The sequence below is a fragment of the Nannospalax galili genome, unplaced genomic scaffold, assembly GCF_000622305.1.
Source record: "Nannospalax galili isolate Female #2095 unplaced genomic scaffold, S.galili_v1.0 scaffold14, whole genome shotgun sequence".
Taxonomy (NCBI): Eukaryota; Metazoa; Chordata; class Mammalia; order Rodentia; family Spalacidae; genus Nannospalax; species Nannospalax galili.
The window spans coordinates 5,631,033-5,653,688 of NW_008336953.1; the positions used below are offsets into that span (position 1 = coordinate 5,631,033).

Consider the following 22,656-nt stretch of genomic DNA (forward strand, 5'->3'; position numbering starts at 1 on the left):
CTGTGGCGAACTCTTAAAAAATTACAAGTAAACCTACCATTTGACCCAGTTATACCACTCCTTGGCATATACCCAAAGAACTCATCCTATTCCAGAGACACTTGTACGTCCATGTTTGTTGCTGCTCTTTTCACAATAGCTAAGAGATGGAAGCAACCTAAGTGTCCCTCAATTGATGAGTAGATAATGAAAATGTGGTTCATTTATACAATGGAGTTTTATTCAGCAGTGAAGATGAAATCATGAAGTTTGCAGGTAAATGGATGGAACTAGAAACTGTTATACTAAGTGAAGTAACACAGACTCAGAAAAAAAAATCGACATATGTTCTCCCTCATATGTGGATCCTAGAACCAAACCCTGATAAGTGAGTATGTATCCAGACATAACTACAGGAATGAAGATAATGGAAAGTAACCAGGGAGGTAAAGGAAAAGAAAGAACCTGAAAGAGAATAACAGTAGGAAACATGCATTAATAAGGGAGATATGAATAAAAATTGAGTTAATTTAAGGGAGGGGGGAGGGAAGGGTATACAAGGAACCTAGGGGATAAAGGGGAAAAAAGGAGCTCAAGAGAGATAGGACCATAGGAGAAGGGTATTATTAAGGGAGAAAGGGGAAAAATGGGGGCACATTAATTGGGGAAACCATGATGGAGGGGTTAGATAATGTGATAGATACATAATGCCTAGCTAGTTTTAAAAACCAGAGGGAGCCATATTAGTCCAACAACCTACTGAAAAATTATACATACCAGATCAAGAAATATATGTCTAGGCAAGGTTTATCTGAGAACAATTGTTCTTTGCCCAAGATTCATCTACATGGCACACAGTAATTAAAAGTACCAGACTGAGCCAGGCGTGGTGGCACATGCCTCTAAACCTAGCACTCGGGAGGCAGAGGCAGGCAGATCTCTGTTAGTTCAAGGCCAGCCTGCTCCACATAGTGAGTTCCAGGCCAGCTGGAACAGAGCCAGGCGTGGTGGTACACGCCTTTAATCCCAGGTCTCGGGAGGGAGAGGCAGGCGGATCTCTGTGACGAGGAGACCCCACAAGATGGACTTGAACCAGTGTCCATTCTACAAAGAGGAGGGTCAACACAGAGGAATCATTTCCTCCATGCTTCCAAGAAAAGCCAGCCATGGTTGAGTAGGACCTTGACTTATCTTCAGATAGGGAGAACTGGTAAAAGAAAGGAGCCAGGGGCTCCTCCCAAGCCCATGTGACCCCTGAGGAACAGATCCTCAAACGGCCTAAAGAGTAAAAATAAATTGGTTTATCTGGGCCAACTGTATGGCCTTAAACACCCAAAAGGAAAGTATAACCAAAGATTAAAAGGCCAATATGATTTTTTAAGAGTTCATATCTATAGCTAAAGGCTACATAACAAGCAACAATGCCAGATAGGAGATACCTTCTTTTGAGTTGTTAGCCAGAGTGGCCTAAGGGACTTTTAGATAGTAACCCAGTGTAGAACTGGGAAAATGAACAGCAGACCCCAATCTTATCTAAAGGAATATTGACAACTGATTGCTGCTAGATGAGGAACAGCTGACCTTCCTAACACCTCTAGATAGGCTGACTAGATTGACCAAATGGATAAGTAGTGGGGAATGGCTGGGGGTGCCAACAACACAGCAGACAGTAGCAGGGATATCAGAGTATAAGGGCTCTAGTGGGGGAAAGGAGGCTATGGAAGGGTGCCCTCTGGGAAGTGGGTGTATAGTTGAATAAGATGGTTTGAGATGTTCTGTGTGATATACACACACACAAAAAAAAGATCAAAAAAAATTTTAATGAATTCTATTTGAGGAGGCAGCATAAAAATTTACAGCATATTAATTAGTAGAGGTGATAAACATTACCATTGAAATCTATCTGATGACTTTATAGACATACACGGGTGCCAAGGATCCCAGTGCAACTGATTATGACTAGTAACAATCAGATACATACAGATAAGAGATGCATGCACCAACATCTCAGTGTTATTATCAAAAATAATGAGTCTTTCTGTAAGAAGCAGTATATTTTAAAATGAAATGGAGATCTTTTTTAATGGTTAAAAACTCATTCAATTTTATGTCTTACAGGGCTTATACTGAGTTTTGTATAACTGTATTAATTCAACAGTAAACCTAAAAATTTTATAGCCACTTTTGAAAGAGATGTGTCTTTGCTCTGAAAACAGTTATTGAGTATGTTAAAGCTATAATGAAATACTTCTTCTAAAAATATTTTTTTGATATTTTTTTTAAAAAATGGGCCAGTTGTGGTGGTCATGCCTTTAATCCCATCACTTGGGAGGCAAAGACAGGTGGATCTCTGTGAGATTGAGGCCAGCCTGGTCTACATAGCAAGTTCCAGCCTATCTGGGACTAGGGAGACCCTGTCTCAAAAGGACTACAAAAACAAAAATTTAAAATAATAATAGCCAAGTTCTAGGGAGTTAGATCAGTGGTACAATACTTGCCTAGCATGTGAGGTTTGGGCTCTATCATCAGCATCACAGAAAAAAAAAAAAGTAAAACTGGAATAACATCCCTCTGTAACTCTTTTCAATAAATAGAAGATTCATAGCCAGGCATGGTGGCGCATGTCTTTAATCTCAGCACTTGGGAGGCAGAGGCAAGCAGATCTCTGTGAATTCGAGACCAACCTGGTCTACCTAGTGAATCCCAGGACAGCTGGGGCTATAGGAAGACCCTGTCTCCAAAAAAGAAAAAGACACCGGGCATGGCAGTTGGATCTCTGTGAGTTCAAGGCCAGCCTGGTCTACATAGTGAGTTCCAGGACAGCTGGGGCTACAGGGGGAACCTGTCTCAAAAAGACCAAAAAATAAAAATAAAGAGAGAGAGAGAGAGAGAAAGAAAAAGGAAAAATAAAAAAAATATTCATTTGAATCTATATAAAAATCATAGCTGATTGTAATTTAGTTGCTAATTCAATACACCAATACGTAGTGCCTCAAATGACTATGTAAATTGCATTGAATATTTTTGTCTGATTTAGGACAGCTTAAATAATTGAGTCAGTGTGCAAAGCTTCAGTCATTTTCTTCATTCATCCCTTCAGTTTCTCATCCTGTACTAGAAACAAATCTTAGTGTTTACTGGGAGCCTTATAATTTTGAAAACCAGTTCAGGCCTTTAAAAGCTGTTCTCTAATCTTTCCAAGCCTGACAGTCTCATCATGCAATGCTAGTTCAAGTATATTTTCATTATTTCTTTAATACCAATTTAAAGGAAATATTTTTAAAAGTCAAAGAAATAAGAGAGCCCCAGAATATAAATCATTTATTTGTGAACACCAATACTCAGGCATCTGTTCAGAATTTTTAAAGAAATATATCTCCAGTTAATTAGCTTATCATGCTAAGTAAATAAATTTTAAAAAATTGAAATTCATCATCAAGCACTTTGTTAGAAAGAAATCTAAATTTAATCTCAATGGTTCAAGGCTATTAAGCAAAGAAAGAAATAACATGGAAGGCTGGCAAAATGTAAATTGAATTGATAATTATCACTGAAATACTGGCATTCAATTCAGCTCTCTGAAATGCCTGGGGAAATTGCGTTATAATATAAATGTACATTAGTGTTATCATCATCACCAGTTCCACTACTGACAGATGAAGTGGATGCCCTTGAGACACTTCAGCCAGGTTGGGTAATCTGACTTCCAAGTAGCATACTTTCATGGTTTTACCTCACTTACCCAAGGCCTTATCTCACTTGGTCTCATTGTAACCAGTAGCAGTTATCAGGTCTTATGGTATTCAATTTATGCCTGACTTTCACACACTGGAAGGAAGGGAGGGAGGGAAGGAGGGAGGGAGGGAGGGAGGGAGGGAAAAAAGGAAGGAAGACTATAGACCAGGCACCGTGCTTCCTGCTGCTCCCTTCCTAAGGCTTTTATGGTACAGGGAGCAAAGCTTATAATTGGCGCCTCCTTAGAAGTCCACAGTCTGGGAAACAGAACCTTTGTTCTGGTAATTATTATAATGCAAAGAAACAACATCCAAGAACAGGTGAATAGTGGAACAAGTTCTCTGCCAGGGAAGAAATCCTTTGTCTAAGTTTGTCAGAAAGGTTACCTGTAACCTAGAGAGGACCATTTCCCATAGTATCCTTCCTTCCATGTGCTTCATCCTAATCAAGTAAAGATATGTAAGCCAGGAGATTTTTTTAGGAATTTTTTATTCTTTGATAATTTCATGCATGCACACAGTATATTTCTATCATATTCACTCCTTATTTCTTCCCCACTCTCCCTGATGCCCCACATACTCATTTCCCTCCATCCCAATTTCTTGTCTTACTGAGTCCAAATTGAGCTGAGACCATCCTCTGGAGTGTGGACACCCTAGCAGGGACCATATTCCTAAAGAAAACTGATGCCCTCCACTAGCTGTCATCAACAGCCAATAGCTCCTCAGCTAGTGATGGGAGCTCCTGGGCCCTTCCCCTTCTGTCCTGGAATGTTGACTGGCTTGATCTTGTGCAGGTTATGAGCCTATTATGACTAGAAAACAGTTTCACCCACATTTTCCTCAACCTCTTACAGCACCCCCCCAATGTCCCTGAACCTTAGGGGAATGGTATGTAATATAGAGGTCCCATTTATGGCTGAGCACTCCACTGATGCATGTTCTCTGGCACTTAGGCCAGTGTGAGTCTCTGTATTAACTGCCATCCACTGCACAAAGACACTTTTCTGATGAGGACTGAGTGCTGCACTAATCTATGGGTTGAGGTAGTTTTTTTTTTTTTTTTTTTTTTTTTTTTTTTTTTTTGGTCTTCTTGAGACAGGGTCTCCCTGTAGCCCCAGATGGCCTAGGACTTACTACATAGACCAGGCTGGCCTTGAACTCACAGACATCTGCCTCCCAAGTGCTGGGATTAAAGGCATGTGCCACCATTCCTGGCTAGAGACAGATTTTTAAAAACCAATTTAATACTGTGTTCATTTAGCAAAAAATAATAGTAGTTTCACCAGCTGCTAGGGTCTATGAGCTCCCCAGTCACAGGTTCTTGGCCAGCTTTTAAGTTAAGAGATTTCATGAAGATTCTGGGAAGCCTCTCAAACACCCCTGTGCCATCAAGGATGTGACACCAGGTAGTTCAGATGCTTCTTCCCCTCAAAACAAAAGTGTCCCTGCATTTGCCCAGTACTTTGATAGCTTGTCTTAGGCACTGGGTAAGGAGTCTGGGAGAGCCATGTGGCTTCGGTTTTGAGTTGCCTTAGGCAGATATCTGCTTGGCGAATACAAATGTGGGAACCAACTCCACACAATTAAGATCTGCTAGTATTTAGAGACGCCTGGACCTCCTGTACAAGATGGGGGGCGGGGTCGGTTCTGTGCTCATTTAAACACAGTAAACCTCTCCTGGAGTGACAGTGGCAGGATGTCCTTTGCAGAGTGCTGGTTCAGTGCCCACAGGTAATAATGTCAGAGACCATCTGGAGTCATTCCTGTGTCCTGAGCAAAGGTGAGCAGGGGAACAAACAGTTCCAGTGAGGAGGGAATGAGGCAGCCCCCTTTCAGTCTCTACAACGCGAGCATGGATTCCGTTTCTATGACATGGGCATGGATTCCGTCTCTATGACATGGAGCATGGAGGCTGTTTTGTCAAGAACCATAACAGCTTTGTTGCTATGTTGAAGGATCAGAAGCCAGGCCTGGGTAATCAGGAGCCAGGAGCGCCCCGGGAGCATCACCGCCCGAAGTCCAGCCTGCCCCCGCCCCCTCCTGTGCGAAGGTCGTCGGACACCTGTGCCAGTCCCGCCATGGCCCCCAAGTCCAAGGGCCCTGGCAGCTGCAGCTTCCCCGCCCCGCCCGAGGACTTCCTGCCGCCGCCTCCGCCGCCTCCACCCGAGGACTGTGAGCTCCCCCCGCCACCCCCGGACTTCGTGCCTCCCCCCCCGCCTGCAGCTGATGGGGGGTCGGCTTTGCCGCCGCCACCCCCACCCCCGCCCGGCCTCTGCCAGGAGGCCACCAGGTCGTCCCCGGTGGTCCCCAAAAGGCCTCCAGTGCCCCCCAAGAGGCAAGAGAACCCAGGACTTCCCAGCTCAGGAGGGGGCGGAGAGCAAGATTTCATGTCAGACCTCATGAAAGCTTTGCAGAAGAGAGGCAACGTGCCCTAGGGACGTGTTAGCGTCTGCGATAATTTGTAATTCAAGTACAGGTTTTGGTACCTGTTGTGGGGTCTTGCTCATTTTAGTAAAATGTTTTCAGACTACAAGTAGCGTAAAACTTCTCACTGTTGTGCATAATACATGCACACCCACATACACACAGGCATGCGTGCACACACACACACACACACACACACACACACATCCTTTGTATTTTCATCTGAATGGAATTTATCTTGCATTCCAAGTTAACTGAAGTGATATTTTAGGTTCGTTTTATTGTACTCAGAAGGCTCAAATTAATAAAAATTAAAACTTTCCGAAAACGTTTCTAGAAATAGTGCATAAATTTGTATGGTATCAATATTATATTTGACTTTCTAACAGTTGCTTTCAAAACCCTATGCCTTCTTAAGTCTTGTCGGTGTTGTATTTACTTTCTCAGTGCCTGTGACTTTGGAAAAAGAAGAACAAAGGCAGATTATGTTCTGTTTCTTTTGTATTTGATTGATTTGGTCTTGAGTCTAATATAGGGTTTGTGTGGGGTTGGTGTTGGTTGGTTAGTTGTTTGGTGGGTTGGGTGGGTTTTGTAGTGCTGGGGTTAACCCATGGGTTCCTGCATGCTAGACAAGAGCTGTGCCACTGAGCTACAAGCCCCAGCCCAGTTTTTGCTTTTTTTTTTTTCCAGTTTGAACCATGACCAAGCACACTCAGGCTTTTACTTTTCTTAATAATTATTAATGTATATGATGTATTGTGTGAGCATGTACGTCTGGAGGTCAGAGGCCAACTTTATGGAGTCAGTTTGCTCCGTTCCACCTTAATGTGGATTCTGGGACTCAAACTCTGGTCTCAGATCCTCAGGTTTGTGTAGCAAGTGCTTTTACCCACTGACCCATCTCACTGGCCCAGTTTTTACTTTTTAAAAAAATGAATAAAGAATATATAATTGAAAAAAATAGATTTTGGAATCTCTAGTATTAAAGGGCCATAAATGTCTTACAAATAAAGTAGCAAGAAATGACAATCTTCTATGTATCCTTCAACCTGGAATATTTTCTCCCAGAAATGAACTTAATGCACAAGTTTAATAGCCAGTATATTCTGCTTAAATCTGCCTTCTCTTTCTAATTAGCTTCTTTTGGCCTTTAGGGTTTTTGTTTTATTTTTGGTTTTGTTTGTTTGCCAGGGACCAGGTGGTTTGTTTGGTGTGTTTCATACTTCCCACTCAAAAGGGGCCTGAAATAGTCAGTGTTCCCTTGCAATTCACTAGGCAGAATTCGCTGTAGATAAAAAGCCCTGTATGGCAGTCTTGGAAAGCAAAGTGTCAGGACCTAAAAGTGGTTTTACTCATCCACAAACAGAGTTATGTGGGCATGTCTTTAGGAACTAGCACAAAACCTCTCTGAGTTATTCAAGGTTTTTTTAAGTTTATTTCTATGGGTTTGTTTTCATTTTTAATTACACAAATCTTTAAAATCTTTGTTTTTCTTAAAATCTTCTTAAAGTGGATAGAAAATAAGAAATAATGTTATTTTTAAAATTAAAGATGATTAATACTATATTTGAAAAGAACAAGGTTTAAATTGATATTTAAAACAAAATCAGCTTTAAAACTAAAATATTTAGTAATTAAAGTTAGTAAAGCTAGTCTGCAGAGGGAGGGACTGGAGTAGTAAAAAGGTGCTTTTAAATTTTCTTAAGCAAGTATTTGAAATTGAAGGTAAATAAATACATCAAATTTCATCCCACATACATTAACTCGTTCCTTTTTGAGTGATATGATTTTTGTATCCATGCAGTAACAAACAGCTTTTCTGATCCCTGGGCAAAGCCTAGCTGTGGTGTTTATGCAGTGCCACATTTTGGCCATGCCTGAATCAAAGCAGCCTGACTCCTGTGCTATGCAGCAAAACCCCATCTCAACACCAAAACAAATGCAAAACAACAAAGAAAAGACTATCTGGCTTACAGTTCAGGAGCATTTGTATAACTTAGGATCCCGGTCTGCTGTAATCAGAAGAGTAAAATGTCCATTTATTTCAGAGTATACAAACTGACGGTAATTCATGATCATATCTACATCAGGAAGAGTTTCTCCTTGACAGCCATTGGAATATTGAGGATGAAGGCAGCCTGAAAATGATCCAGCCTGTTCCATCAATTATTCTGATTTTATATAACAAAATCACCTAGTGCAAGCTCAAGCTAAAAGTAGTCCATCTCTCCATTATTCAGAGCACTCTAAGCCTAGGTTAAGCATGTGTCTAAGTACTCAGGTCCAAGAACTGGTCCTGGGAAATTTATCACTTTCCCCTCCTTCCGCACCTCTGCTCCTGTTTGTGTGCTTGCTGCACTGTCACTTTACAACTCCCAAATTTCTATAACCTCTGTCTAGAAATGTTCCCTGGAAAAACTCTGTGAAGAAGGGCATCACTAGCCAGGGGAAGTGAAGAGTCATTCCTTGTCAGCCATTTGTAGGCAGAATGATAAAGGAGGTTCTAGGGATTCATCACTGCAGATCAGGAGAGAACAAGGAGTGGGACATTGGCCCTGGGAGGGCAAAAGGACCGATGCAGTTGCAATGGGGTTCATAGAAGACTCTAAAGGTGTCACTTCACACGTATTCCCAAGAGATCAAGCCTAAAGGTCCCACAGGTTGGGTCACATCCTAAATCTCCTAAATACTACATATGCCAAACTTGTTCTTTTTAAGGGAAAGGACTATAAAAATAAAATTTGCAGGACAGGAAAGGTGGCTCAGCAGTTAAGAGCACTGGCTGCTCTTGCAAAAGACATGGGTTTGACTCCCAGCACCCACATGGTGGCTAATAACTGTCCAAACTGCAGCTCCAGGGGATCAGATCTGTCTTCTGGCCTCCACATGCATTGCACTATCTGGGTACACTTACGTACATGCCAGCAATACACTCATATGCATAAAATAAAAAAATAAACTGTCTTTTAAAAATTTGAATTTCGTGCCAGGCGCAGTGGTACACACCTTTAATTCCAGCTCTTGGGAGGCAGAGGCAGGCAGAGCTCTGTGAGTTCAAGGCAGTCTGGTCTACATAGTGAGTTCCAGGCCAGCTGGGGCTACAGGGAGAACTTATCACAAGCAGACCAAAAAACAAAAATTCAAACTTACTCTGATTTTCACATTTCATGATATGCGTTTTAGAAAAACTACTAAAAAAATTAATTTTGAGGTCAAAATTCTGTTGTAGACAAAGCTTCGAGACACTAGGTCTCTCCATTCCTGTTGTTCATTGTTTATTTTGATTTCCTCTAAATGAGTATAAATCTAAAATTAAAGTTTTTATGGTCAAAAGACTAAACAATCTGGGATGCTTTTCGTCAGTGTCAGGCAAGAGTTTGCTTATTACAGGCTTAAGCATCACCAGTTAGTGAACTCTTCAATGTCTATTCAGTGGAACAAAATTGTTCTTATCTGGCTGAAAAGTCTTTACCAATGTTCCCTATACTTGAGTAGGATTAGCTAGATCATCCCTGAAGATGAAGCAAAATTTGTTCCTCTTTAATGAAGTTGGGTGAAACATTTGGATGTGGAAAAGTCAGGAATGAAGACAATAGCAATCTTCTTTTTCTGGTTGTTAGCCTGAGCCTTTAACAGCCAAGCTATCCCAATCTTGACTTATAATGTCTATAATCTTGTATAGTGTTGAAATCAGTACAAAAACTGTGTAATAGATTAACTACAATAAAGAACATTCCATTTGATAGTTTATAGGGCACATGATTTCATCTGGTACATGATAGAATCTGAAATAAGCTTTTTATCATTTTTATTGTGCATGTGCATGCGTGTGCGTGTGTGTGTGTGTATGTGTGTGTGTGTGTATGTGTGTGTGTGTGTGTGCGTGTGTGTGTGTATGTGTGCGTGTGTGTGTGTATATGTATGTGTGTGTGCGTGTGCGTGTGTGTGAGTGTGTGTGTGTGCACGTGCGTGTGTGTGTGCGTGCGTGCATGTGTGTGTATGTGTGCGTGTGTGTATGTCTGTTTGTGTGTATGTATGTGTGTGTGTGCATGTGTGCATGTGTGTGTGTGTGCGTGCATGTGTGTGTATGTGTGTGTGTGCGTGTGTGTGTGCGTTTGTGTGTGTTTGTGTGTATGTGTATGTGCATGTGTGCGTTTGTGTGTGCATGGGTGTGTGAGTATGTGTGTGTGTGTGCGTGTGTGCTGTGTGTGTGTTTGTGCGTGTGTGTATGTATTTGCATTTGGGCCCCTAAAGAGTCCAGATTTGGATCCAGGAGTGCTTGAATCTCTGGAGCTGGAGTAACAGCAGCATGAGCTGCCTAAAGTGGGTGCTTGGAACCAAACGCCAGTCCTCTGCAAGAACAGCAAATGGTCCTAACCTCTAAGTCATCTATCTCTCCAGCCCCTGAAATAAGATTTTATAGTAAGTCTTCAAAGTGATAAATAAGCATTAAGCCTTTGCTATATGGTTCTTATATTTTGTTTCATTGTAGAAAGTATGGATGTTATGTTAAAATTATCAAATTCAATAATTGAGTCACTGAAATTTGTTGGAACATTTATGGCTAGATATTTGGTCAGTTTCTATATGCAGCTCATGCGTGCCTTGGGTCCAGTGCACTATATATTTGTTCTTTAGAACAATTTTGTTAAGTAGTTCACTCAAATCTTTTAAAACTTCATGTCCTTCTTAGTCTATCAATTAAAAAGAAGGTATTTATCTCTGTCATAGGCTCATGTGTTGACTACTTGGTCCCCAGTTTGTGGTGCTATTTTGATGGGTTCTGGAAACTTTACAATGTGGGACCTAGCTAGTTGAAGGAAATAGGCCCCAGGCAGGGGGACAGGGGGGCAGGGTCTTGTCCTTGGCCCTCCCTCTACCCACCCCAGCTTTCTAGCTGCACAACAGCTTTGCTGAGCTCAACCATGATGGAAAGTCACCTCTGAAATCATGATCCAAATAAATCCTTCCTCCTTAGAGGAAGGATTTTTCCTTAGAGGAAGGATTTTTCACAGTGACAAAGTAACTCAGACAGTCCCTTCTATGAGGGTAGATTAGTCCATATCCTTTCATCATTCTGGAGAAGGGTGCCTCATATATCCTGGAGGTTTTTAGTAAATGTACTTCCTTCCTTGCAAGTCTTTATTTACTTACATCTCTTCCTGGTGAGTTGAGCCATATCACTATATAATGTTTTTGTTTTTTTATCTTATATTAATGCAGATATATCTTTTCATTTATTTGACAAATTTTTGTTCATTCACTTTCACAAATTCTGTCATTATGTCCTAAACTTGCCACTTGCACATGACATCTAGTTAGATTTTTGCATGTTTGTACCTAACACAATAGTCTTTATCTTTTAGCTAGAAAGCATACTCTTTTCACTCTTACTATAATTATATATCTGTGTTTAGTGTATTATTCTGTGCAAAATACAGACTTGGAAATACTGCTGGATAAGCTAGATAAGCTTTCAACTTTAAAAAAAGCAAGCTAGGCTGGAGGCTTAGCTCTACCTAGGGCACTTGCTTAAAGTATACAATGCCCTGGGTTTGATCCTCACTACAAGAAAAATTGCAAGGAAACAAGATGAAAGTGATGCATCACTTAATATATATTATCATCCTATTTTAATATATATACCTTATTTGGATGCCAATTAAATAGCTATAAAATAATGATGAAAATAATTACAATAGAAAAAGCTTTAAAAAAAGACTAGATATTTGACTTGATGCATTAAGGAGCAATCATCATAATTGATAATGGTATCACAGATCCATTTCCTTTTATAATGAGATAGTATTTTGCTATATTTCCCAAGGCCCTGAGCTCAAGTGACCCTCTCAGTCTTCTAAATAGCCAGGACTACAGATGTGTAATACCACACCTGGCTTGTATGAATTTTAAGTCATTAATGTTTGGAGATGCATACAGAAGTATTTTCAGAGAAAATAAAACAATGTCTGGATTTTCTTAAAAATAGAGATATGTAAATTACTCTTCAATTAAAACAATATCTAGGAATACACAGGAAGACCATAGAAGTCTATGACAGAAGATTGGCCGTGATCACATCATGAGGAAGCTGGTTAGATGGTAAATCAGGTTCATGAATCTATTCTACTTGAGTAAATGTTTGAAAATTCCAGAGTAGAAAATATATTTTAAAGGAATAGAATAAACTATTTGGTTTTCCTCACCTCAAAGTGCCGAGTACTTAGTAAATACTAGATAAATATTTAGATACTTTTGATTAAATATTGTCATGCCAAGGATGTAGCTCCATTGGCAGAAAACATGCCTAGCATGCAAGAGGCCTTGGGTTTGACATAGCACAAGGTGTGGTGGCAGAGACCCCGACGCTTGGGAGGTAGAAGTAGGAGAATCAGGGGTTCAAGGTCATCCACAACTACATAGCAAGTTCAAAACAGCCTGTGAGACCCTGCCCCCACCCTGAAAATTTTCTTAGTCATTTAAGTCAACTAATATGGTTTATCAAAGACAATTCATTAACGTTATTGATTAGAACCAAAACAATCAGTGAGGCCCAATTTATTATGCTAATATTTAAAATATTTTATATTTATATATAATCATTATTCATATAGAATTATCAAAAATGTGGATGATCATAAGAATGTTTAAAAACTACTTTATGTGAGTTCAATAATAATATTCCTTACTTTATGCTCCCCAAATTAAGTTGAGGAATTGTGAAATCGTTTTAATACTTAAAATTTTTTTGAGAGTTTCATACATGAGTACTGTACTTTATTTCCTCCCCTCCCTCTCCCCCTCCCACTTCTCCCATGTTCCCTCCACTCCCTCTCAATTTCCTGACCTCATCTTTACTATTGTTACATGTGTGTATGCAACCTTCTGAGTGCATTTAGTGCTGCTCATATGTACACATATTGGGGCTGACCACTTGGCATTGGATCACCATTGGCGGAACTCATCCCTGGAGAGAACTGATTCTCCCTTTCTCAGCAGCCATCAGTTTCCTGTAGCTCCTCATCCAGAGGTGGGACCTTGTGAAATTTCCCCCATCCATGTTGGCATGTCAAATGGAGTTGTCATTATGCAGGTCTCATTTAGGCAACCGTATTGTTCAGAGTTCATGGGTGCAGCTTTCCTGTCTTGTCTGGAAGATGCTATCTAGCAGCAGAACAAGTCTAAGAACCAGAAGACCAGATGCCTATTGCTGGGGAAACTGAAATCTTTAGCCCATGGAGTAGGTAAGGAGCCTCCTGCCTTCCCAGCTGCTTCCAGGTGCTTCTGGAAAGACACTGAAGTACTTGCTGGAGAAGATGTGCCCAATAGAACAGCTGATGCAAGTGAATATACATTTTATTACTCAGGACACTCATTTCTCTAAATTTCTAAATTTTTATTTATTCTTATTTCATGTGTATGAGTGTTTTGCCTGCATGTATGTAAATACCATGTGCATGCAATGCCCACAGAGACCAGAAGAGGGCATTTGATCATCTGGAACTGGAGTTACAGACAGTTGTTAGCCACTATGTGGGTGCTGGGAACTGAACTGAGGTCTTCTACAAAAGCAGCCAGTACTCTTAACTACTGAACCATCTCTTCAGCCCCATTCCTTCCTAAAGTTCTAAAACAGCAAGGTAGTGTTAAAATTTGTTTGAAAATATTTATACATTTCATACTTTATTAAAATGTAAACTATAGTCAGGCATGGTGACACATGTCTTTAATCCCAGCACTCAGGAGGCAGAGGCAAGTGAAGTTCTGTGAGATCAAGGCCAACCTGGTCTACAGAGCAAATTCCAGGCCAGCTGGTGTTACAGGGAGACCCTATCTCAACAAAACAAACAAAAAAATGTAAACTATAATTGTTACTACTAGAAAGAATTTTTTTATTATCCACAGAAAGTTCTTTAAGTACAACTTCAGACTAACATGAGAGTGAAAACATGCAGCTCCGTGAAGACTGCAAATACATCACAGTTATTCCAAGATTTTCTTACTGCAGGACAAGAATTATAATTTTCTGAACTGCTACAAAAAGAAAAGGATGCTAATGATTTACTATTTTTCCAAGTCAAGGACATGACTTATAACTATGCTGCTTCCTCATGTGGAATTCAACCCAGGGTAATAAATTGAGATGTCAGAGAACACACATTTCAACAGTAAACCTAAGAACAAAGTACATTTTCTCAATGGTTTTGTAACTTTTTTTAAGTATCATGAAGGAAATGTGTAATTCTGCTATATATAATAAGGCCTATAGAGTCTAATTTATGTCCCCAAATGTCCTTTAGTGTGGGTCCATTCACTGGAGCCTTGTTAACATACAAAGAGTCACAGCCTTGAAAGGGACTGTCTCTGCCCCTCACAGTAGCCGTCAGTTGCCACAATTTCCTTAGGTGGGCCTGGGATTTTTTACCCACTTCCCAATCTATGCTGGGATTTTGTCTGCTTTGATCTTGCATGAGACTTGTGCATAATGTCACCATCGTTGTGTATTCATATGAGTAACTGACCAGCTGTCTGGAAAATTTTATTTACTTGTGGTCATCCACTACCTCTGTCTCTTACAGTCTTTCTGCCCCCTTTTGCAATGATCCCTGAGCCTTGGGAGGCACAAATTTGATACAGGTGTCCTATTCAGGGAGAAGCACTCTGCAGCCTCTTGTTCTCTGCACATTGGCCAGTTGTGGATTTCTGTGCTAATCACCAACTGCTGCATAAGGAAGCTTCTCTGGTGAGGATTGTATGATGATTTTTAAAGAGGAAGATTACATCCTCCTAAGAACAGTGCTCTTAAAGATCCTAATAGGTTCCCTCTGAGGATTTCCTATCATATCCTAGGGTTGAAGTGAGGCGTATACCTAGTCATTTCCCCCAGTTGTTTATAAATACCTCAGATAGATTTCCACATTTCCTGGCCATGCTTTGCATCAAGTGTATTTTCAAGACATAGAACATGAAAAAAGTGAAACACCAGTTGCAAGTGTAAAGGGCTATGTGTATAAGAGTTAACATGATGTTTCCTTCAGCGTTACCACCGTGTATGATGTGTGTATGCATGTGTAGACACACACATACCATGGCCTTGTGTGGAGGTCAGAGGTCAATTTCTGAGAGTCAGCTCTTTCAGTCCTCCATGGAGTCCTGAGCTTGAACTCAGGTTGTCAGACATGTGATTCTGCTGAGCCATCTTGTCAGCTGAACTTCCCAACTCAGACACCTAGTATTTGAGACTACAGACATTATTTCCCTGAACAAATGTTTAAAATCATTCTTTCTGACATGGAAGGAATTGGGAAGAAGGGTTTCAGTGGGAGATGGAGGGGAATGAGAGAGGATAATATATAGGGGTAAACATGAATTACAAAATCAATTACATACATTTACATACATATATGAAAATTTCAAAGAATAAAACTGAAAGCATCTTTTCTTACCTGTTAAAACATTTTGAGAATTTATTCAATTGTCTTATATTTATATTTGTATTTTTCTTTTTCTTGCTTTTATTGAGTTTTTGTGCACATTATACAATAGACCTTAATCAAATTTAGACCCCTTCCCCCATCCACACCCCCCTACCTCCCCTCCCACTGAATCCCATGTATTCTGTCATGCATGTTCTTTCCAGTCAAGCATTTGTCCTTTGGTGCAAGTTCATCAACTGGAGTCTACTCAGCCCATCCAGAGTCTCTCCCCTAAAGAAAATCTAGTCTTCCTAGCCCAGAAGCAATCAGTTGTCAAAAGTTCCTAGGCTATGGTTGGGACCTGCTGCCCATTTCCCTGGTTCTATGCTGTGTTTTCGTCTAATTGAGTCAGCATGGATCTGTGTAAGCTGTCAACATTTTTGCAAGTTCATCTGAGCAAGTTCCCAGTGACCTGAAAGCCTCTGTTTCATGCACCAACCCTGGCTTTTATAATCCTTCCATCCCCTCTTCCACAATGGTCCCTGAGCCCATGGGTAGGGGAGGTTTAATACAGGAGTCCTATCCAGGGACACGCACTCTGCACACCCTAAGTGACACATCTACAGTGGAACCTCTACACCTAAGGCTCATGGAACATGGTGTAACAGGGGGTACAGAGAAAACTAATGCATCCCTCAATTCTCACCAGTAAAGCTTCCTCATACAACAGAGTGTAATGCACACAGAAGGCCACAACTGGCTAAGTTTTAGAGAATAAGAACATTATTTTTACTGAATTATTCAATTGCATGTGTTGTCTGTTTTCTTCTTTCCATTATATTTTTTTTTGTTTTTTAGAATATTTTTGTTAGTCCTAAGAGGCAATTTTTAACACATTTTTCTAGAAATAACTTGAAGCGGGTTACATAAAAATATATATATACAATGAAGTTTCAGGGTGGAAAAATAGGGATAAGAAATCAAAGACCAAAGCCAGGTATGGTGGCACATGTCTTCAATCCCAGAACTTGGTAGGCAGAGTCTGGCAGATCTCCATGAACTAGAGGCCAGCCTGGTCCACACAGCGAGCTCCAGGCAGCTGGGGCTACAGGAGATCTTGTCTCAATATATTTGTATTTTTCTATTTGAATCTCTTCTTGTATTCTTTTTCCTTAGAGTTACTTATAAGCTTTTATTTTATTATTAAAGTGCATTATTATTAAAGTATGAGGGCTTGATTCCATTTATTTGACCTCGGTCTTCACCATTCTCTGTAATTAGAAGGGCATGCTATGAGTCACTGCAACTGTTTTCTATCTAAAGGTATTTTTCATATTTTTACAGATCTTGTATGATAATTTCATTGGACTGATTGATTTCTCCTGTATTATGTGATAAGTACCTTCTCTAAGTCTTGACATTAGAGCTTCATGAGACAAAAATGTCAACATAACTGGAGGACACATCCTTAAGAACAGGTTATTGCAGTTCAGAATATCACTTTAATAATAAACCTTGAGGTGTTAACCCAAAACCTTTCATGAAAGAAAAGCCTAGGACCAGAGATGTCATAGCTGAATCCTACCAAACAACACATTAACACCAATTCTATCCCTCTCCGCCACCCTCTCCTTCTCTCTGCAATGCTGAGAATTGATCTCACAGGCCTTGCCATTCCGTGTGATTAAAAGGCCATGCTGTGAACAACAGCAATTGCTTTATATCCACTCGGCACAGAGCAGTGAACCCAGGCTCCCCGATCCTTTCAAATAGTAGAACAAGAGGGAATGCTTCCAAAGGAAATGTGGAAATAGCAAATTAATGAGTCAAATGAAGAATGACAAAAAAGGGAAAGATGAAAAAGTTAGGTAAGTAAATGAAGCAACAAAGGAGGAGAAGCCAGGAAGAATGTTACAGAGGGGAAGAGACAAAACCAAGAGATTTGAAAAAATGAAGGTGAGCTGGGGGTGTAGCTCAGTTAGCAGAGCACTTGCCTGGCATGCATGTGTCCCTCTGAACACCAGCACCATATAAACCAGACGTGCTGGTGCATGCTTGTAATCCCAGCACTTGGAAGGCAGAGGCAAGAAGTCAGAAGTTCAAGATCATTCTGGGCTGCATAGCAAATATGCAATGCAAATTTATTGTAGGAAAGTGAATGGGAGTGGAAAATATTAAGTGAAGTAACCCAGGCTCAGAAAGATAAACACGGCATATTTTCTCTCCTGTGCAGATCCTAGCTTCTGATTTTTATGTGTTTTTATGTCAGATTGAGTGTGTGTAGATGCCAGGAAGCTGAAAAGAGGTCACAAGAATGGCAAAAATAAGCTTTAACGGTGGAAAGAGCAGAACATATGAAGTGAAAGGGGGATGCTGGGAGGGCAAAGGTTTAAGCGGGGAGTAGAGACAGGGGGATGAAGGAGAGTAGAGAGGGAGGGTCAACCAAAACTATAATGTATGAACAAGCCATAAGGAAACAATAGTTGGTAAGCTAGCTAAAAATAAAATAGGGACCAGGCCAGGTGTGGTGACACATACTTTAATCCCAGCACTCAGAGGCAGAGGCAGGTGGATCCCAGAGGCAGGCTGATTCCCTGTGAGATGGAGGCCAGCCTGGTCTACACAGCTAGTACCAGGCCAGCTGATGCTACAGGGAGACCCTGTCGCAAGGAGACCAAAAATAAATAAATAAAATAGGGGCCAGCAAGATGGCTCAGCAGGTAAAGGGCTTGTCACACAGCATAACCTGAGATGAATCCCTGGAACTCCATAAAGATGGAAGGAGCACCAGCTAAACACACACACACACACACACACACACACACACACACACCATAAAGTTTAAAGCATACATGGTAATTCTGTAGGCTGCCTCTTCACTCATGAAGTTTCCTTTGCAGGTTCCACTTGTTAATTGTTGGCCTTATTTACTGAGGAAGTAGAGTCCTATTCAAAGTCCTTACCTATGCCTATATCTTTAAAGGCACTCCCTACTTTACCCTTCAGGTCTAGTGTTGAGGCCTCTGACCTATTTGGAATTGATTTTTATGCAAGGTGAGAGAGATAAGAGGATCAAGTTTCCGTCTTCTACGTGAATGTATCCAGTTTTCCCAGCACCATTTGTTGAAGGTGCTGGGCTGGTGACCAGGCTTGTGAAGCTCACAACAGGTGTAGGAAACAAGAAGGAAAAGATCAGAGCAGAGCTGATTCAGCGTAAGACATCTGAGCCTGAAGAACCACACCAAGACGCGGTGGGGAGGACCAGCCAGTGCTGTGCTGATGCTTGCATACTGAACCTTAGTGCAGGCAGTATCGGACTCTCAAAAGAACACTAGTAATAAAATCGGCAGCTCTCAACACCAACAACAGAAGAAAACAACATCTCCACCATCCTAAAATTTAGCCCTCTCATAAACACTGTTCACACCTCCACTGAAGGGAAGAAAAGTGATTTGAACAAAAGGACTCAAATAATGATGTGCTGCAGATACACAAGTCCTAGTGCAGAAATAAAAACAACATGAAGGATCACAACAGCATGTCCCCTCCAAAACTTAGCCCCACTGTAATGGCCCACACTGAGAAGGACCTGATTATAACTGTGTTCAGACAACTCAAAGAAGATATGAATATACTCCAAGAGAACAAAAGCAAAGAGATGAATGAAATTAAGTCAATACAAGATGGGAAAATAGCCAAGTGTCAGGCCGGGAGTACAAAGCAGAGGAATTGGATTACTCAGAATGGGCAGTGAATATGACTGGAACATGAAGAGCTTGGGAACAAAGACAAACTTTCCAATTATGGGCATAAGAAGAAGAATATCATATCATTGCTATGTCTAATGAATCTACCTTTCACTTGATTTCTGGCTAATGAGGTAAACTAACTGCCTTTCCAAAAGTGCCTAATTAAAAAATAAAATCTCACCTTTTGTAATTATTTTAAGCCTTAATTTACTGTTAGAATTGTAAACATACAGTCCAAAGGCCTTCAGCAATATAATACAATGCAGACCATTCAAAGGAATTTTTTAAAAGGCATCAATGCTGACTAAAAAAGAATGGCCATATCTTCTTAGTCCTGTCTTACAGCATACATGAGCAGATTTCCAAAATAACAGATAAATTTACTGTTACTTTAATAAAATTATTAAAATGTAGAGAAGGACTTGAGAGATGGTTTGGCAGCTGGGAGTGCTAGTTGCTCTTGCAGAGGACCGGAGTCCACATCTCAGTACCCACATCAGGGAGTTCAAACCACTTGTAACTCCAACCCCAGAGGATCCAACACCCTCTACTGGCTCCACAGACACCTGTATACATGTGCATAACCACATATGCACACACTCTAATGAAAACTAAAATAAGTTTAAAAATTGTTAATAATAAATATATTTTACAAAATTATTATCTGGCCCATATTATCCCAACATTTGTAATAAGCCAGCCAAACCTCACTACAACCACCACCACACGAAGAGCTCTGTGGCTAAGTGTTTGTTAACAGCGTATATATACAGATGGCAGAATGGCTATTGTCAAGCAACACTGCTAAATGCTAGCAAGTTGGGGTGTGCTGGAGAGCACAGAGACAGGAAGTAGTAGCCAGTGGTGCTCAGTGTGCATACGAGAGGAGGGCCCAGCCTATAAAACAGCTGCAGAGTGGCAGGCATTCCTTCAAAAGTACAGGAGATGTAGCTAAGGATGATCTTGAATTCCTGATCCTACTGTCTTCACCTCCCCAGTGCTGGGATTATCAAATAAGTTGTCTGTCATGTTGCATTGTGGCTAAGTATGGGTGGTTACTATGCAACATGTCTGGCCATGATTGCTAAACTTGATCCTTGGCAAGTCACTAACTTCACTGAAGCTCAGTTTCCTTGTCTGTAAAATGAGGGCAGTATTTGCCCCCATCTTATACCACCATGTAGTTGTAGGGAGGATTAAATGAAGTAGTAGCTGAGTGTGGTAGTACATGTTTGTAATTCCAGCACTGGGGAGGTCAAGGCAGGAGGCTCAGTAGTTCAAGGTCACCCTCAGCTACATATTGAGTTCAAGGTCAGCCTAGACTACATGAAACCCCATCTCAACTATCAAACCAAACAAAACAAAAGAAAAAATTAATTTAAGAATTTAATTGTGGGGTCTGGCTAGATGGCTCAGTAGATAAAGGTACTTGCTATGAAAACCTGATTACCTGGGTTCAACCCCCAGAACCCACATAAAGTTGGAAGGAGAGAACTGACCACAAAGTTGTCTTCTGACTTCCACATGTGTGCCATGGTACTCATGAGCCCCCACACACATTGTGCACACAGGCACAGAATAATACTAATAACAAATTAATTAGTAAATAAGAGTAATTTCTAAGAGAGAGAGAGAGAGAGAGAGAGAGAGAGAGAGGCTCATAACTGGCAAAGAGCTGAACATAAGTGACTGGAAGGACTTAGTCCCAAATAGGACCTCTACATCAAATCTTCCCCTCCAAAATTCAGGGAACATTGCACAAGAGGGACAGAAAAAAATGTAAGAGCTGGGGGCTGGACAGATGGCTTAGCGGTTAAGAGCACTGGTTGTTCTTGCAGAAGACGTGGGTTCGAATCCAAGCACCCACATGGGGGCTAACAACCATCCCTAACTCCAGTTCCAGGGAATTTGACGCCCTCTTCTGTCCTCCAAGGGCATTGCACAACACAGGTGCACTTCCATGCATGCACATAATGTAGACATACACGTTAAGAAATACACAAAGGAAAAAGAAGTAAGAGCTGGAGGATACGGAAGAGTACAGTAAAATGTCTTCTGAGCATGTTGTGGCTGTTGCACTCATGACTTTACAGCAGCTGTGGTTGCCTGCACAACATCAAGTCGGTCAACAACTGAGGAACTTCTGGGGAACGGAGTATCAGTTTTCTTTGGAACTGTATCCCTGATGAGTTTCCTATGTGCCAGTGGATTGCTGCATACCCATATGCACTTGGGCAACACTGATTGGACTTCAGAAATAATAAGAAAAAGAGAGAAAGAAAGAGAGAGGACATGAAGGTGGGAGGGGGATGTGGCATCTGGGGGTAGTGGGAAGAGGAATGAAGGTGAACATGATTAAGACACATTGCATTAAATGTATGAAATTGGCAAAGAATTTTAAATAGAGAAAGAAGAGAGAAAAGTCCATGGGAAGGCAGGCAGGGGAAGTCAAACAGTGGGGGCACATGTCTACAGAACTTAGAAGGAGGAAACAGAAGGATCAGGAGTTCAAGGACTGCCTTGGCAATGATTACACTCTGCCCTCTTAAATCAAAACAACTCAACAGAGGTTGGATAAGTGTTCCCTCATTTGCTAAAAGCAGAGTACCACCAGTGAAAAAGTTTTTGGGGGCGACTCAATTAAATGTAAAGGGAAACATGAAGGTGCTGGAGCCTAGTTTACAAGAAAATTCTTTTAAAAAACACTCCCCAAATCTCTATCCCTCTGCTTATTTCCCTTCTTTTCCTCACTGGAATTTCAACCATGATGTCAGTGTGTCAAGTGCACACTTCTAAGGATAAACCTGTGCACATTCTCCAGATGAAATTAACATACACTAATGCACACCAATACCCCCTTGTGATGCAACCTTGCTAGTTTACAAGAAAATTCTTTTAAAAAACACTCCCCAAATCTCTATCCCTCTGCTTATTTCCCTTCTTTTCCTCACTGGAATTTCAACCATGATGTCAGTGTGTCAAGTGCACACTTCTAAGGATAAACCTGTGCACATTCTCCAGATGAAATTAACATACACTAATGCACACCAATACCCCCTTGTGATGCAACCTTGCTTTTTTTTAACTTTATAAACTGGGCCTGCACCACCGGCTAACTCTCCTAGCCGGCACTACTATCCTCAGACCTCTTGGGGTAAGTCTATAGCGCGGCCCTCCGCGCCAGGACTCCCTAAGCCACATTCACCCTCCATACCGCTGCGCCGTTCTATACTCCTAGTTTGGGCCCTGCGTCATTCGTAGTCTTGGGGCGCCAGACACCTGGGGAACCAATACTGCTTCCTGACCCTTCTCACCCAGAGCAACCCAGTCCCTTTCTTGGGCTCCAGGAGC

General features: G+C 41.0%; 1 protein-coding gene across 5 annotated transcripts in view; it reads left to right on the forward strand.

Moving 5' to 3' along the window:
• The window catches only part of LOC103732999 (decaprenyl-diphosphate synthase subunit 1), a 240,760-nt gene that overhangs the window by 133,643 nt on the left and 84,461 nt on the right, over nucleotides 1–22,656 (forward strand). The window contains exon 13 of one of the 5 annotated variants that reach the window (XM_029562924.1): nucleotides 5,672–6,592. The exons of the other annotated variants lie outside the window; for them this stretch is intronic. Coding sequence (XP_029418784.1) covers nucleotides 5,672–6,151 — 480 coding nt within the window. The 3' untranslated portion in view covers nucleotides 6,152–6,592. Of the gene's footprint in view, nucleotides 1–5,671; nucleotides 6,593–22,656 lie in introns of those variants that run through there. 5 annotated transcript variants of the gene reach the window in all.